The sequence below is a fragment of the Falco rusticolus genome, chromosome 4 (genome assembly GCF_015220075.1).
Source record: "Falco rusticolus isolate bFalRus1 chromosome 4, bFalRus1.pri, whole genome shotgun sequence".
Classification (NCBI taxonomy): domain Eukaryota; kingdom Metazoa; phylum Chordata; class Aves; order Falconiformes; family Falconidae; genus Falco; species Falco rusticolus.
This window is the reverse complement of record NC_051190.1, coordinates 93,394,282-93,410,753: the sequence shown is the minus strand read 5'-3', so window position 1 is coordinate 93,410,753 and position 16,472 is coordinate 93,394,282. Positions and strand designations below refer to the sequence as shown.

Genomic DNA, 16,472 nt, shown 5'->3' with positions numbered 1-16,472 from the left:
CTTGCGTTGAATTTGGTCTACTGGAATATTACAATAAATTCTCATAGAAACAATGCATTCAAAAACACTTCTAGCTTGGGTCACTCACTAATTAGAAGCCCAGCCCTGTAGACACTGAGTGCCTCCACCTCTCACCTGTTTCAACAGGACCTGAGGGCATTCTGTCCCCTGGACTGGATTAAGCTGTGAACCTACCAAAATCTATGCAAACTTTACCTTTGAGCTGCAAAAGAACTAAGTCACCTGCAAACTGCATATGAAGATGCCACATAAATACTGGAGGAACCTTGTGCTACAAGGGAGTAAATGAACAAAGCAGCATGATATAAAGGGGTGACAACAAACAAGGCTATGGGAAACTCAAGGTTAATTTCAAACAAAGAAGAGATACAGAAGCTTAGTTTCAGGAGTATGTTATATATTTCACAGCACCTTTGCAGTATTTTTTAATAGACTATTTATAAACAGAATATTCTGATAAGAATGAAAGATATTTATTTCAATATGACACATACCCTGTATTTTTTTTTTTTATGCTGGAAGGAATTCACATAGAAATATAATCTCTGTTCAGCAAATTTCAGTTTATGGCAGCAAATTACTCTTTATAAGCAATACAAGAATATAGAAACTAAATCTCTAATGCTCACTGTACAGTAAATGCTAAAGAAGAGAAAAAGACAAGACATTCTAAAGCGAAACCCAGCCCCTTGAAAGTAAAGAAATGTTGTTTTTCTGTGTCATAGTTTAGTAACAGTTGGACAGAAGAATCAATCTGGGGCTGGAAACCACAGTCCTAGTTTGAACTCAGCATTGTGTTCAAAGCCCAAAAGATCAGCAGAGCCCAGACCTCCAGATTCTGGTCAGCATAGTATTAATTGTTTTAATGTGTTTTCCTAAATTGCAGCAGCACAAAAGCGACGTGAAAGAAAAGCCCTTGGACAATGACATTCAGAAAATAAACTCTACCAAGAAAATAAACTCTGTAAGTATTTACCTATTTAATAGGGGGAAAAAAAGATACATATTTTTTGTTAGGACTTGTTTTAGAGAATGCATTTCAAAATGCTATAGCACAAATATAATGAAGTTGCCATGACTCTCAATGTGGTTTGCAAAATGTCACAAAATTCCTTTTAGTTTTAGGTATACATAATTAATTTGAATAAAATGGTAACTCAAGACTCATTTTTATCTGTGAGCCACCTAAACATATAAAATCCTCCTCGAATAGCTAAATGTGCAGACAGGCTGCATATTTAAGCTAAGCAGAACAGCTGAACAGGCATTACTTTAAAATCCCGTTCAGAATAGTTTGACTGGCGAGCAATGTCTGTCTTGGACTCAGAAACACCACTGATGAGAACCAAACATTTGGTCCCCCCGAACTAGCAATATCTCCTTACATTTTATAGTTGGCCAACTCTCTAACTTCAAAACTTCCTGTAATTGGCCTGATTTTTTTCCAACCAAAAAGAACTTTTGTAATAATTCAACCTGCATTTGAGAGCTGCTAAGAATTACTTTACAATATTTCCTCTTAGCCTGCTGCATAACTGACTACTTCTCAACGACTTCCTTCCTCTGAACTAGATGGACTCTTTGGCATTGGGGGAAACTAAGTAAGTTTTACTCAATGCAACTTTTAAATCCTGATGATGCTATCAAATACAGCAGTTTAGTGCAATATACAAAGAGGTCACACATTACTACTACACATAGTTCTACCTCACACACATACATACCCTTTATTACCAGTATGTTTCCCCGTTTCTGTAAAACTGTTCTTGTAGGACCTCATTTTACAAAGCATGGAGCAGAAAAGGCAAATAAGAGTGCTTCTGAGCCTTATATCTTAAACCAACAGAAAATATCTTAAATAAGAGTGGATGATATAATTTACCTGAGCGCTTACTCGTTGTTTACCCTAAACTCCCAATGAAGCCAGGCAGCTCTGAGCACTGGGATCACATTCAATAATGGTAATTATGACAAAACAATATATTTCACAGAAGTCTCATAGTAGTGTGCTTTCCAGCTATAACATAAACATATAGCTTATGATTCTTTGGCCCAGGATTCTACACCGTTATGGTACAGGCTTTCAGTAGTAACTGTGGCTGATTTTTGTAGATTACCTAGTAGCCGCTGACAAGAGGACAACAGAAGATTGGAGATATATAGTTAAAGTTTAAGCCTAATAGCTACAGTAATTGATTAGTTCTCCATGGATTTTCTTTGGTCATGGAGGTGTGCACAGAGACTACAGGAGATTATTTTATTGTGTAATTTTCTCAGCGCAGTAGGGTACCTTGACAATGGGTTGGATGCTACCCTCCTGACAAAAACCATGGGGGAGGGATCAGAGTGAAGAAAACTCAGACAGAAGAATCACTCCATAACGAGCAGGGGGGAGGATTTTTCTTTCCTGGGAAAGCAGCAAGATCTCTGGCCCCACAACTTGCAGATATCCAAGGTCTCCTGGGGGACAGTCATTTTTGTTGGGAGTTGCAGCTTCAGCCCTAGAGGTATCAGAAGCCTTACCCAGTTCCCTGGCCACTCAGCTCTATTTAATAGCTAACATGTTGAAAAAGGCTCCATGAAACGTGGTTATAACATGTTTACTGAGCCAGCGCAGGACCAGAGGGTTAAAGCAGCTGATGCAGAAGTGGTGCAAAGCTGGTTTTGTTTTGAAGTTGCATGCAAAAATGTTGAAAGTGGATATGGAGATCATGACCGTTGATGGCTTAAGACATCCAGAAAAATAATGTCTCCTTTTTATCCACAGGTCAAGCTAGCACAGACCACAGCAACTGTCACAACCTCTGCGGAAACAGCACAGAAGTGGTTTGGAGGGACCTCTTCAACAGCTAGAGCAGGAGCTGGCAAACCCCTGCTGAAGAAACCAACAGGAGCACGGGATGCAGAGATGCCTCACGCAATTGCATCCACCAGAATCTAAGATGAGATTAGCAGTGCTTTTTGTACCTGCCACCCAAAAGACTTCAACTTGTATTTTGGTATGAACCAGCAACAGCCAGGAGAGGCCTCGTTCAAGTGGCCTGTTTTTACACTTGACCCAGGTCTCAGTTATTTTCAGTTCTGAGTACTTATTGATGTCTCAACTCCCTCTCAGGAATTCAGACATGAGCCTGATGCTTCCAACCCTACGCCAAGGTCCTCTCAAAAGATTGCCTCAGGTTTGGGTGATACATTTCAGACAGCTTGCATGGACCTGACTTTCAGAAGGTGAATAGTCAGCACCTTCTAAAAACTCAGCCTTCAACAGGATTAATAAAAATTAAGGCACTCAAAAATTGTTAGCTAATTTTGAAAATCTTACCCATAAACTAGAACAGACTGAGTGACAAGAAAAACAGAAATCACAGGTAACCATAAAAAGATCTGTGTGTTGCTGTGCTGAAGGTACTTACAGCATAAACTTTATTCACATTCATAGTGACATAGTTAATGGCAAAAAGGTTTGCCCTTTATGTCCAGTAACCATATTTTACTCTATATCTCTAGAGAGTAGGAGTCTGTATAAGCAATGAAAGGGGGGGGCGGGGAAAGTTGATGGATTACCAGTTTTTCTTCTGGTGGTGAATTCAGTTGTCTGGGATCGTGAATGTTAGTACAGGAGGAAACAAGATAGTTATCTTTTGTCAAAACTGTGATATAACAAATGTTACTATAATCTCAAAGGGAGGTACAGTTCAGAATATCTTTTAAAAAAAGATAAAATGTATCCTGAAACAAAGGTTGCTTTTAACTATGTGTAAACAGTCTTTGATCAATGAACTGAATCCTTAGAAAGGGCTGATATATTGCAAAACATAACACAACACCCCTACCACAGTTGGGTAAGTGCTTAAACTTTGCTTACAGAAAGGATGCTAGTAGCTGGCAGGGAGATACGACCAAAACGATTAGAATGGAACTTGTATAAATGAGCACAGTCATCTCCTGGAAGCTGCAATCAGTACAGAGTAAAATGGATTGGTACTGCTGCATTATAAAATGCATCTGACATCAGACAGAAATTCTTCCTGAGGGTCCTCTTCAGATTTCATGGCTTTTCTGCTTCCTCTGCTGCATCCTCAGACAAAGCTATAAAGCAAAAAGAAGATGCTTAAAAAATCAGTGTACTTGGCCACTATATGCACTATATTGTTGATTCTATCAGGTTGTAAAAGCCTTGGTTATAGCTGGAGGAAACAATTCATTACATGCAAAACTGGATAAAAATGAATAACTTGCAAAGTCAAGCACTCACAAATTTAGAAAATATAAAAATTAAGGCAAGAAGAACAATTTCACATCAGCTCTTTTATGCATATGATGGATGATACAGTCTAAATTACAAAACCACAGACTACTTTTACATCACAAAGTGACAGAGGACAACTGGGCATATGATCTGAGATAGTTACTCCAATCTATTTGCATTTTGCCTGCCTCTTTTTCTAGGTAGAACTAGCAATACAAATTACAAAATAATAGAAAATTAGGCTTCATAAACTAATTAACAAGGTGTTAGTTTGTTTTTTGGGGTTTTTTTTGGTTTGGTTTTTTTTTTTTTTTTAAATATAAGACTAACACTTTGGGTAGGAGGTAAATAGCAAAACCTCTGGATTGAAGATAATTTCTGCCTTAAACCAAGAGTATGAGTTTCCTGTTTTGAAATATCAGTTCAAGATGAATCCATCTTGGATTGAATGTCAATCTTTGCAATAATGAACCTGGCAGAACTGGAAAAGTGGATAGAAACTCATTCGAAGTTGCTTGGAATATCTAAGGGAGAAAATTAACAGTGGATAATCACACATATTTGTATATGCACATAGTTGTATGACTGTAATTTAAAGTGATATTTTTAACCCAGCAGTTTCCTACATGTCCACTTTTAGTTTAGGCTGAAAATGATTTAACGTAAATCCTTTCCTAATGATCATCTCCAAATGATATATGAATAATAATAAAAACAACACACAGCTTTTATGTTTTGAGGTTTTTTCCTTACGAGTCACCTCTGAAGAAGGCTGAAATACCCACACACCCAGTCAAGTGACAGGATCCAACAGTCGGTCAGCAGAGTAAAATTGGAGCATCCAGGTCTTCTAAACCCAACTCAACAGTCAACTGTCAGCCCAACTGTCTTCACAACCATGTTCACCAGAATTTATCAATAACAAACTATGTAATTTTAAAATAATATGCTTTAATTTAGATCTGTGCAATTCTCCGTGAACAGAAACATACAGATTTCTTTTTCAGTTTTTATTTTACACTACCAATGCTTTTTGGTGCTTGGGGATTTCAATATTCACAATGGTTTTCATGTTTGATTGTACTAAACTGAACAAATTTTATCTCAAGCTTTGAACTGAGGGAAAGCATCAGTGAAGCTAACAGAGCAGGAGATCAAGGATAAAATCATCAAGATACAAAAGACTAAAGCAGTAAAATTTCAGCAACAGCTGGAAGCCCAAGGCCCCCAAGGGGCTAAGAAGTTGCCCTTACTGAAGTTCCTACTTTTTTTTTTTTTTTTTAAAGTACAATTAAAAATACCATGTTAAGAGCTGACTTGCGTTTACAAAGGTCAGCCCCGTGAATGCTAGTTCTTTTGTTCAAAACTCTTATCACACAGCACATGCTGGGATGCCACAGGGACCAGCAGCAGGTCCCAACTTGCTTCATTAATGATCTAGGGCAAGGAGGTAGGCAGCATGATAATGGAATGTGCGGATTATAAAAACAAAGATGAGCTACAAATGCTGGAGAGAAGAAAGAAATATTGCTTTAGGACTAAGAGATTAACAAGGCTGAGAGAAGATAAAAGGAGATACCAACTTGAAATACTTCATGGAAATAATCTTAAATACAGATACTTGCTGAGGAAAGCCCTGCAGAAGTAGCACAGTGGAAAAAGCTGTTAAAGGCGTGCTTCTGCAGTGAAATACCCCAGGTAGCTCAAAGCAGTGTAGAAGCCACTGCAGGGCTCAGAGTTACTACTGTTCCTGAGTATATAGCTTTGTTGAGATGATATCTGGAGCTGTTTGTAGGTCTGTACTACACAAAATGATACCGAAGAATATTCAACTTTCCCACCATAATCAAGGAAAAGAGTTTGCAAGAATTATGAAACTGGTTTCTGCACACTCTTCACAAAAGTCAGACTCGCACATAGTTTGAATGAGAAATGGCACAAAGATGGTACGATTATGGTCACCCCTTAGTACCTGAAGAGAGTAGTCACAGATTTACCAGAGACTGGTAAGAGGCATTAACTTGTGCATTAGGATCACTCACTAAATTACACGGGTAAGACATGTGACATTGCCACTGCACAGTGCCCTCAACGTCAATACATTTGAGGACTGGCTAGAGGGCATCTAAGAAGCCTATCAGAAGAGAAATTAAGCAAAGAAGGTTTACAAAAATATTGGGGGAAAAAAACAATTTTCATGGAAAGGGTATAATATCCTAATGCATCTTTTCCTTTATTAGGCTGAAAACTTAGCATGTTAAAAATTAAAATCTAATTATATGATTATAACGCAAAACAATTTACTTGAGCCATAAAATAGTGCGCAAGATAATGCTTTCAAAACCTGTTATTTCCATGACATTGACATCTTTCAAATAACCCTTGTGTCTGTTTCTACAAATTGCCAAGCCAAAATGGGCCATGTGAACGGTTACTTTCAAGCTCATGAAACACAGTGGATTCCCTAGACCTAATGTGTTCACTGTAATTATGGGCTGGCACAACTGAAGTGATATAGCAGGATTTACCTAAGTTTTGCACAGCTTTGCCCGACAGCGCCATACATGACTGTAGGGAAACTGGAATACTTCTGCATGGATCAAAGAACTACCACATGAGCATAGACTGCAGCTATTTTTCTTGTGTAACTCCAAAATGGGAGGCAGCATGAAAACAGGGCTTGCTATAATAATCATCCTTCCCACCTCTACCCTGTATTTTTTCAACATTCAGTATTTATTAGTAATTTAGGAGAATAACATAAATTTCACATTAATCTAATTGGCACATGCTACATCATAGTAGGTGAGATTATTAACATCACAGGGGTTTCTCATCAGCATATTGACTAGCTGAGGCAGATCCTAAGAAACTCAGAGTGTAAAATTAAAAATTCCGTAGCTTAAAGCTCCTTTACTTGATTTCATCAGAGAAAAAATTGTTCCTTCCACCTTCATATCCCCATTATAAAGTTCTCAATGTTTCATTTTCTAGATCATCCAAAAATCATTTCAGAATAATACTGGTCTGAGCACACACTTAAGACAAATATCTATTAAAAGGTTTCTATCTCTGTTTGTCAGTACAGTTATGAACTGAGAAGCTGCTTTTGGAAATAACCTCAAAAAATTTTGCAGTAGGCAACCCCAGGAGTTTTTGGAGGTAAGTTTTCAAAACAGAGTTAAAGTACATGATCACATTAATATCCTGATTAGTAATATGAGGTTGCGTATATCTGAAGTCAAAAACAAATAACACCTTCAGTCACTTAAATCCCTCACATTGCTTATGTATTTGTCAGACAGAGCACATTAGCACACTCATGGAAGCAGCTCCTACAAAGACAGAGAACACCTCAGCTGTGTTAATTTGCCTCTTGAAAAACAAAACTTAATGCATAATATCACTGAGTCACAGAAAGTTCATTTCTAGATCAAAATGTATTACTGAGTCTTGAAAACTGAAAGTTCAAAGAAAATCAGTTACAATGACAGAAGCACCAAAGACAGCTAAAAACCCCTCAGCTTTCCTGGAATTATTATTCATGAAGCTAGAGAAAGAAAGAAGGAAAAAAAAACCCAACCAAAAAAACCAACCAAACAAACAAAACCAAAAAAACCAAAACCCCAAACATTTAAAAGGAGAGATGATTTTTGAGCATGATGGCAGAAGGGAGGAGAAAGGATCATTTTCTGTAGTCATAAATTGATCACACTAAGCATGACGGTGTAAGGTTTAAGCAATGGAAGAAACTACCCAGGGAGGTGACTGAGTCAAGGATATGAGAGGTTTGCAAAGACAGGGTAGGTGAAATCCTAGCGGGTATTAAGTGAAGAGGAAGACACACAGGCTTTGAACTGGATGACCTAAAGGATCTTCTCAAATCCTATCGTTTATGCTGCTATGATTCATCCTAAAGAGAATATTTTGGACTCTTATGAATTACTGGCTGAGTTTCCTGGATACTATTGTACATTAGTCTACTCTGAAGCATGCATAAAACTAAGTCAAAGTTGGCTTTGAAGTGTTTGATCTACAGTATTCAATGCTTCCCAGTCTCTCTTTCATACAGTGACTCAGAAAAAAAGGGCTGTTACAACAAGACAACAAAAGTTATTTTGAATTCATATTAAGTTAGAGAAGGGAGGCACCCCTTTCTACAGCTATTCCCACTTAAAAGGGGAAAAAACCCACCCCATCTCACGGCCTGCTGGTTAATACTGCTATTTCTAGACCTGACACAAACCAGCCTGAGAACAAACTACAGTTTTAAAGTAACTGTTTTTCATAAAATTTTGGATCCAAAACAAAATGTTCCAACTGACCTAAGTTAATAGCTTTTTGCTTTTTTGTTAACAAATGATGACAGATTTTTCCCAGCACCTTCAAGTCACATTTCTGAAAATCATGGTAATTCTCTTTTAAGAACTCCCATCAATTCACTGCTAATAATTTGCTTGATCATTACAAACTTCTTGAGGAATATACACAGCTTCCTATTTCTTAGTATTTAATCTTTATTCCATTAACACAATCCTAAGGGCTTTCCAGAAAGTTAAAACAAGCAACAATATCTTGCATATCCCAAGCAAACTAACACAGCTTAGTTGGAGCGCAAAATGGATTAGTGTAAAATCATCAGTTCTAATGTGGTGCATAAGACTGATCACCATGATGGACAACCTACAAACTTTCCTACGCTGCTTTACCAGGAGAAACTGGACATGATCAGTATCCTATATCGTTTATTATTCCATAAAAAGGGGTAAGTGAGCCTTACCATTGCCTCTCAAGTGCGTCACTGATCACTGTGTACATAATTGAAAAATAATCAGATTTTTATATCTGAAAGGGGAGTGATGGTAGCTGAATGAGCAGGAAGCATGGACTGACTCATCCATTAAACAATTGTGTAAATCAACTAAATTTGCTTTTAGTTTAGGAAGTAGTGTGACTGCGAGAAAGGATTTCATTCTGTGAACTTTTCTGTGTCCTAAGGGACCATATATGTCACAGGATGTGAAACAAGTTTCCATCACTCACTCTCAAATATGCTCCCTACTAACTGCAACCAACACCACAAGTCCAACCTACACAAAGGTATCAATGGTTAAGTTTCTAAAGTGCCACAAAATAGCAGGGGTAGAAGAGGCAGCTCTCACCTTGGGGATAGCAGGGTCTATTCCCACAAAATTTAAAGAGCCTTGATAAAAATCTTCCTTTTGTCATTCTGACTTAACAGTGACATGTAGTAGCAGTGTAACACAATGGAGATAACAAGGAGGTAATGACAAAGGCAACATTTACTAAGTGTCCCTTCACATTTTTTTTTTTTAATTAACTTTCAAAAACCTTACACAGCTCTTGTGCATTCATGCCCCTAGGCAGTAGCCCCCAATGGTGACTCCCCAGACACTGTCCTGTGGCAACTCAGGCCAGCTGCGAAAAGGGACACTTTAGGAAAAGTTACAGTGTCCCTTCCAAGGCAATTTCTTTGTTTTCCAAAGTACAGCCACTAAATAACCCTATCATCTATTTTATCCTGATAGTAAGTTATGCGATGCTTGTTTTGTATTACACTGTTGTCTTCAACTTTCACTACTTCATCATATGGTGTACACGCACACACATACTCATGCACATCCCTACTACAAAACTGGTGAGAACCCCAACACCTAAAAAACATTAGAGCTGCAACCAGGAGATCCAAGGAATGAAGAAGTAGATGGAATTACTGCCCATCTGTTTTGGGTGAGGTACGGAGGTGTGCATCGCTTCCCAGTTCCTGCGATTACCCTACTCAGGCTGTAAATGGCAGAGTTCAGACTCCTACATTTATAATGTTGCAAAGTTTCTATGTTTTCTTTAGGTGTTCTGCCTTGTATTTAGAAAATGCCCAAGACATATCAAATGTGTCTAATGTGATGTTACCAAACTTGAACATCAGGAAACACATCCAGTGACATGACCAAAAATTCCCAAGGCGCACAGCCATTTCTTTTAACGATCTCAGTCCCATATCCATACCTATATACATACACACACTGATGGAATAAATGGGTTCTGTAAGAAGCAAGGAGGTGCCAAAACACTGAGTCTGGTTTACATTTGTAAATATGAAAGAGAGAAGAACAAGAGGAATGGGATGCTGGTTAGCTTGAAGCAGTGTAGAGCTCTGTAAGTAGCTCTAATATCAGTATTCTAAGCTCCATTCAGGAACCAAAAAAAAAACCAAACACCCGCCCCCCCCCAAAAAAAAAATTATTACAGAGCAAACTGAATATGTCTGCAAGAAGACAAGCTCCTTAAAAAGCAGTTACCTATCTGAAATGAAGTCATTGATGATTACTGTGGGGAATTTCAGTGAAGCCAAAATCTTGGATTAAAAATGCCTATTTTCTCCAAATATCTGGTTTATCAAAACCACCTCTGAAATCCTGGTCATTTTTCTAGGAAAGCTTGCAAATTTTTTGAGAAATAGTTATTTTAATTTAGAGCTGATCACAAGAAGTCGCCACAAATGACACATTTCAGTTGAAACAAATATTTCTTGCCAGGAATTAAATCTCTAAAAATGAGTTCTCTTTTCAGTGGCCAAACCTCCCTTCTTTCTAATTACCTATCAGCCTTTGTTAAAGCAGTAAACTAATTCAGTGGTTTCCAAGGCAAATATGCACAATACCAATCTGAAACCTAACTAATTATGGCCAGACAAATGTCGATGCTTCCATTTATTCTTCGTCATGCTTATACCTTCCGATTCACTGCAACCCAAAATCCTATTAAGCTTTTCAGAAATGGGGGGTCTAATAATTTGCTGTTGGGGGGGGGGGGAAATCATATATATATATATATATATATGCCATGTACATTGAGATTAAACAGATGATAACATAAAAACAGGGGTTTTTTTACACAGACTTCTCTTTTTCCTGGGGAGAAGTAATACCATAGTAATCAGTCTTTTGCCTGCTTAATTCCTCGTGCTGTTTTGTTGACTTCCCAGACAGACAGATGGACCAGCCAGCTGACTATTAACGAAACCTTTATCTTCCCAGACAAGTGATCACCATGACAGATAGGCAAAACTCCAGGGGTAGGTTAGCTTTAGGGTAAGATTTTCCACCATTTTCATATGAATAGCAGTGAATCCTACTCCTGGAGACAGCCACCCAGTGTCTGCCTGCAGGAAGACCCAAGATCCTTCATGGATATGATACACATATATTACATTCAATTTCTACTCCTATAGGTTGGCTGCAGCTCATAATTGTCATCTGAAGACCTACAGCCCGCCATTAGTATAACTTCAAATGCTCCTCATCTACCTATGTAACTCCAGCTAATACAGAGCAAACTTTTCAGCTGAGATTATTTTCCTTAGAAAACTGCAAATGACAGTCACACAAATCATCAGACAAATTTCTGCTGAACTTGTCAGATCAATTTGGCTAAAAAAAGTAAACAATTAAAGCATTTTTGATATTTTCAAAAATTTTGAATTTTCATTTCACACTGAAGTATTATAAATAAACTTCCTTGAATAAAATGTTTGAGGGGTTGGGTTTTTTTTAATAAGTTAGGAGATCTGAAGTCTGAGCAAAACACTTCATTTGAGGAGAAAGAGAAACCTGAATCAATCATTGGAGGTTGTCCCAAAATAAACCATTTCCTAATTTTTTTTGCTTCAAGTCAGAAACTTAAAAAACATTCCAGTTATTCACAGAACTCTTGTTAGTGTGTACCTGTATTTAAGTCAAAATAGTGTGGTTATCTTTTAAACATGCATCATATAATCATCAGAACAAAGCTTTCAACAAATTTAGATTATATACGTACACACAAAGTATATGCAGCTTTATCCTACACCAACTTCAATAAAACATTGAATAAAAAGTATATTAGGTTTATAGAGGGAAAAAGCCCACCTTTTTATGAATAATGAGTCTGATATACTTTTTAGGGCCTGTGCTGTGCTTCTTGTGCAAGGTTAACTTGTATGGCCACAAAACAACTTAGTACCTTCATACATAATCATCAGCTTCTCCAGCAGAGATTTCCAACACTTTACAGCCTACAGCACACATAAGCCCATGGCTCCTCAGTACCAGAAAGATACAAAAAAACAGAAGACATTCCAAACAGGAACAGCATTAATAACTGTGTGATTTTGTGGGAATTAGAAAAAAAGGAAAGGGAGACAAATAAAATAGCTAAAGGCAAAGCAACATTAGGAACTGCTCGGTGCAATGAAGAGATATAAAATCCTATCAAAAAGATGAAGTCAAGGAAAGAAGTATTCAGGGATGCTTTAATGCCATGTATTCTCCCAAGGGAAGTGGTGGAAGCCACATGGCTTATGACATTTGCAAATCAGTACCACAAGGAGGACAACCATCTGGTGGTGTCGGAGATGGTCAAGCTGATATAACAAGAGTTTTCCATTTCTAACTCCTATTATCATACAACAGATCTGGGGTGCTACAAATTCCTAAGTGTTTTGTAATAGTCACAGAAACATCAGCTTTTGCTTACCATCAAGTACTCAGCAACTGAATACTCTTCAGTATGTTACTCCTTTAAACAATGGAACATTACAGAGCAAATGATAAAATCATATTCAAGATTTCCATGGATTCTTCTGGAAATAACATACAACAGGATTTTACCATTTGATGTCATTTTTCCTTTGGAGTCTTGTGGGAAAAAGACATTGGTAGAGAGGCAGGTTTGAAGAAAAATGTGTTTTAAAAAAACAAAGGAAAAAGAATACTTCTGTGTAATACTTTCCAATTTCACACATTCCTTTTAAGTTACAGTATATGAGAAAAATGCTTTAAGAGTTTTTTTTCCAAATGCAATCTTTTGATAAGTCTCAATGTTGGCTTAAAAGCAAAAGAACAAAATAAAAAGAGCTTGTATTAAAGTAACAGATGAAATTTCTTCTAAATGGACACTGAACTTTCTATTGCTCACCAAAAATCTGTATCTGCTTTTTTTGTTGTTGTTTTGTGTTTTTTGACTGCCACCCCCACCCCAACCTTGGTCATAGTGGTTATAATGGCAATTTCAGTACTCAAAACAAAAATTGTAAAGTTACTCAGACTTGATGATCCAATTAAGGATACCTAAGGTCTAAATCTGTGCTTTTCTGAACTACAACTAGAAATTGCTGGGCCTTCCATCCTCACAACAAAATCAGAACCAGGAGGGCAGCACTTTGCAGGACTGAGCCTTTTAGCACCTCCAGAAAAAGCAGTAGAAGCCAACACATCCACATCTAAGGCTTGGAATGATGAAAGTAACAGTTTAAAATGTATTATGGCTTTTCTCATGGGCTCAGGAAGCAATAAAACTAAGTATAGTCAGACTGCAGGAGAGCAATATAGCTTTCATAATTTTCTGTGGCTTTAGGGAAAACATACTCAACTTTTACAGACAGCCAATTCAGTATTACAAATTTTCAGGAAACGTCACTCCTATGGGATTCCCACAGCAGAAGCAGGCTATGTTTAAATTACTTTCTGCAAAGACAATGCTCAAAATAAATTGGCGTCATGTAAATGAGTTAGTTTAATTACAGTGCAACACAACTAGCTGTGCTAGATCAGTAAGATTGGTAAGATTTTGTTGTGCAGTGTTTCAATTTATCAATCACTTTGCAGTTCTTTCCAACTTTGGAAGAAGTTTCAACATGAGCGGCTTGGAACACTTAGAAACAAAATGCCAAATCCTGACATAGTTAAAGGGTATGCCACAAACAGGTAAAATAAAGGAACCTTGATTTAAGGTCAGGTACTGTAAACACCATGGTTTATGCATAAGTAATTCCATTGAACTTAAGGAGTCCTAGAGGAATTCTCAAACATGTAAATGCTTGCAGAAGTAGAGCCTTATTTTCATACTCTATGTTTTTTAAGCTCCTAACTGATTTTCACTTTTTATTCTGAGTAGTATAATATTATCAATTAAATTGAGGCATAGAACAGTTTCTGCATTTGCAATGGAAAGATTTTAGGATACCATTGAAAGTAGGTTAAAAAAGAAGCTTAAGATTTTTATTTTTCTTTAAATCATGTACAGAAGAAAAGAGCAACATCCACTTTGGGAATTATGTCAGTCGTCAGCTTCTTTCTGACTGATTCTAAATATTATTGATTAATGCAAACAAATGATCTCTCTTGAAGTATGAAAGTCAGGTTTCCCAGACTCAGCAGTTATATCTATATAGCAGAGAAAGGGCTGCCTTTGGAGTTGTTTTAATTTCACAGTCTCTTGTCCACCCGAAACAGCCTACAGACTGTTCAGTCGTGCCTGAAGGTAAACTACCTGATAGAGGAACTTCACGGGCTTCTTTATACTCCAATTCAACTTCATGCTGTTCTTCCCTACTCAATGCAAGGTCCACAAATCTGTGCTTGAAGACAGTATCTAGGTCACCATTACCTGTCCTTATTTACGTAAGCAATAATGTATGCCTCGCCAAGAAGGTGGCCATCCAGGTTTTCATAAGCCATCTTGAAGCCTGTGGAAGTTCTCAACGATAAATCTGCTCCTACTTAGCTTAGAGGACAGAGCTTTAAGACTCAGGTTTTCTAGTTCGGAGAGTAGCCAACTATTCATGCATGATACTTAATCAGCTCCAATTCCAGTTCAAAAAACTGTTTCCAACCACTTAACCATATGATCAACTGAGATCAATGGAACTGAATGCACCTCGTAGGTGTTCAAGCACAAGCGCTGTCTTAAAGAATCTAAGCATAGCCTTAAATAAAAAGCCTAAATGATGCCCCTGAACTCCCTGATGCTATAACTCAGTATTTCAACCTATACTCCAAAAGTGGTGATATCAATGTGTTTTCAAATTTGAACTTGCTAGAACATCGATTTTGGAAAAATTTTTGAAACATGAAAATGATTTAGTGCATAAATCTTTCCTTTTTTCTTCCTCTCTCCCTCTGATTTTGCCGAGGATCTCAAACTCTGGCATAAAAGAACGGTGGTGAAACAGAAAAGAAAAAATCTTAAAATCTACATTCATGTTCTGAATAAATATAAAATGCTAATGAACAATGCATATTTAGTAACAAAAATATTTTTAAAAAACCAAAACTTTTGTATTTTACTGTACACATTACTTGTAAGTAATGTTGGTATGGGATTTTTATGGCAGGTTTTAAGTCTAAAAAGAATCTGATGACATCACCCAAGGAAATACATAAATCATATATTACATTTAACTCAATACAATCTTGTTTAAAACTTTCTTAGGAAACAGATCATTTTCTGTCTCCAAAGTGTTCTCAAAGGAGTCTCTGCTTTGATACATCGCATTTCTGACCTCTCACTGCAGCAGAGCTTTACATCAAAGTTCACATAGAGCTCCAAAAGCTCTATTGAAGCCTCTCAAAGTGATAGTTGGGGTAAAAATGTAAAAAGATGCACATTACTGAGAGACATTCTGTTGCAGCAGAAGTGAAATCTAAATACAGTAGATGGGGATTTATCCAAACGTAGACATAGTCCCACTGTGCCTGCCCATTACCTGCTTCTGCTAGGATCTTGCAACAAGCTGGATGCTATTGCTTCTCTCCCAATGCATTTGCAGTTTAGAGGTCTTGTTGCTGGAATCGGGGATTTGATTGGAAGAAAGGCAATATATGTAACGTGTAAGATGTTCTGAAAGGAGCTGTGAGTTAAGGTACAGATAATTTTTGCTTTTAACTCTTACTTGGAATAGTAAGGGTGTTTCCTAATCTGTCATCCATGAAGTCATGGGCTGCAGACCATGAAATCACACCAAACAAAAACATCACCCTTACAATATTTTCAGCTAAAGGTGCAAAGATATGATGATTGTTAAAGTGTGAAAACCACTCATTCAGTGGTGCATGAAGGTGAAAAGCAGAGGATCAAAGTGCAGTTTCACCAGTATTCCTTTAAACTACAGATGATGAACAAGAAAACAGTAAAACACATGAACTACAACAACAATGTGTAACAAAGCTTCAAATACACTATTTAAAGTAGCACCTACTCTTCTCTCACGCCTTTTGGAAGGCAGTAAAACAGAAGCACTTTTGAAATAGGTCCAGGCATTAGCATCTGATGTAATGGGTTGTAGTAAGGCCTACCAAGCAGCTCAAGACAGACAGTTCCTTTAAGCATGGTGGAATAGTCTGCTGGCTCACACTTAGCAAGG

General features: G+C 37.4%; 1 protein-coding gene across 2 annotated transcripts in view; it reads right to left on the bottom strand.

Moving 5' to 3' along the window:
• Positions 1-401: 401 nt before the first annotated feature.
• BBS9 (Bardet-Biedl syndrome 9) overlaps positions 402-16,472 on the bottom strand; it is a 311,284-nt gene continuing 295,213 nt past the window's right edge. For both annotated transcript variants that reach the window (XM_037382871.1, XM_037382872.1), the window contains one exon: positions 402-4,110. In XM_037382871.1, coding sequence (XP_037238768.1) covers positions 4,070-4,110 — 41 coding nt within the window. In that variant the 3' untranslated portion in view covers positions 402-4,069. The remainder of the gene's footprint in view (positions 4,111-16,472) is intronic.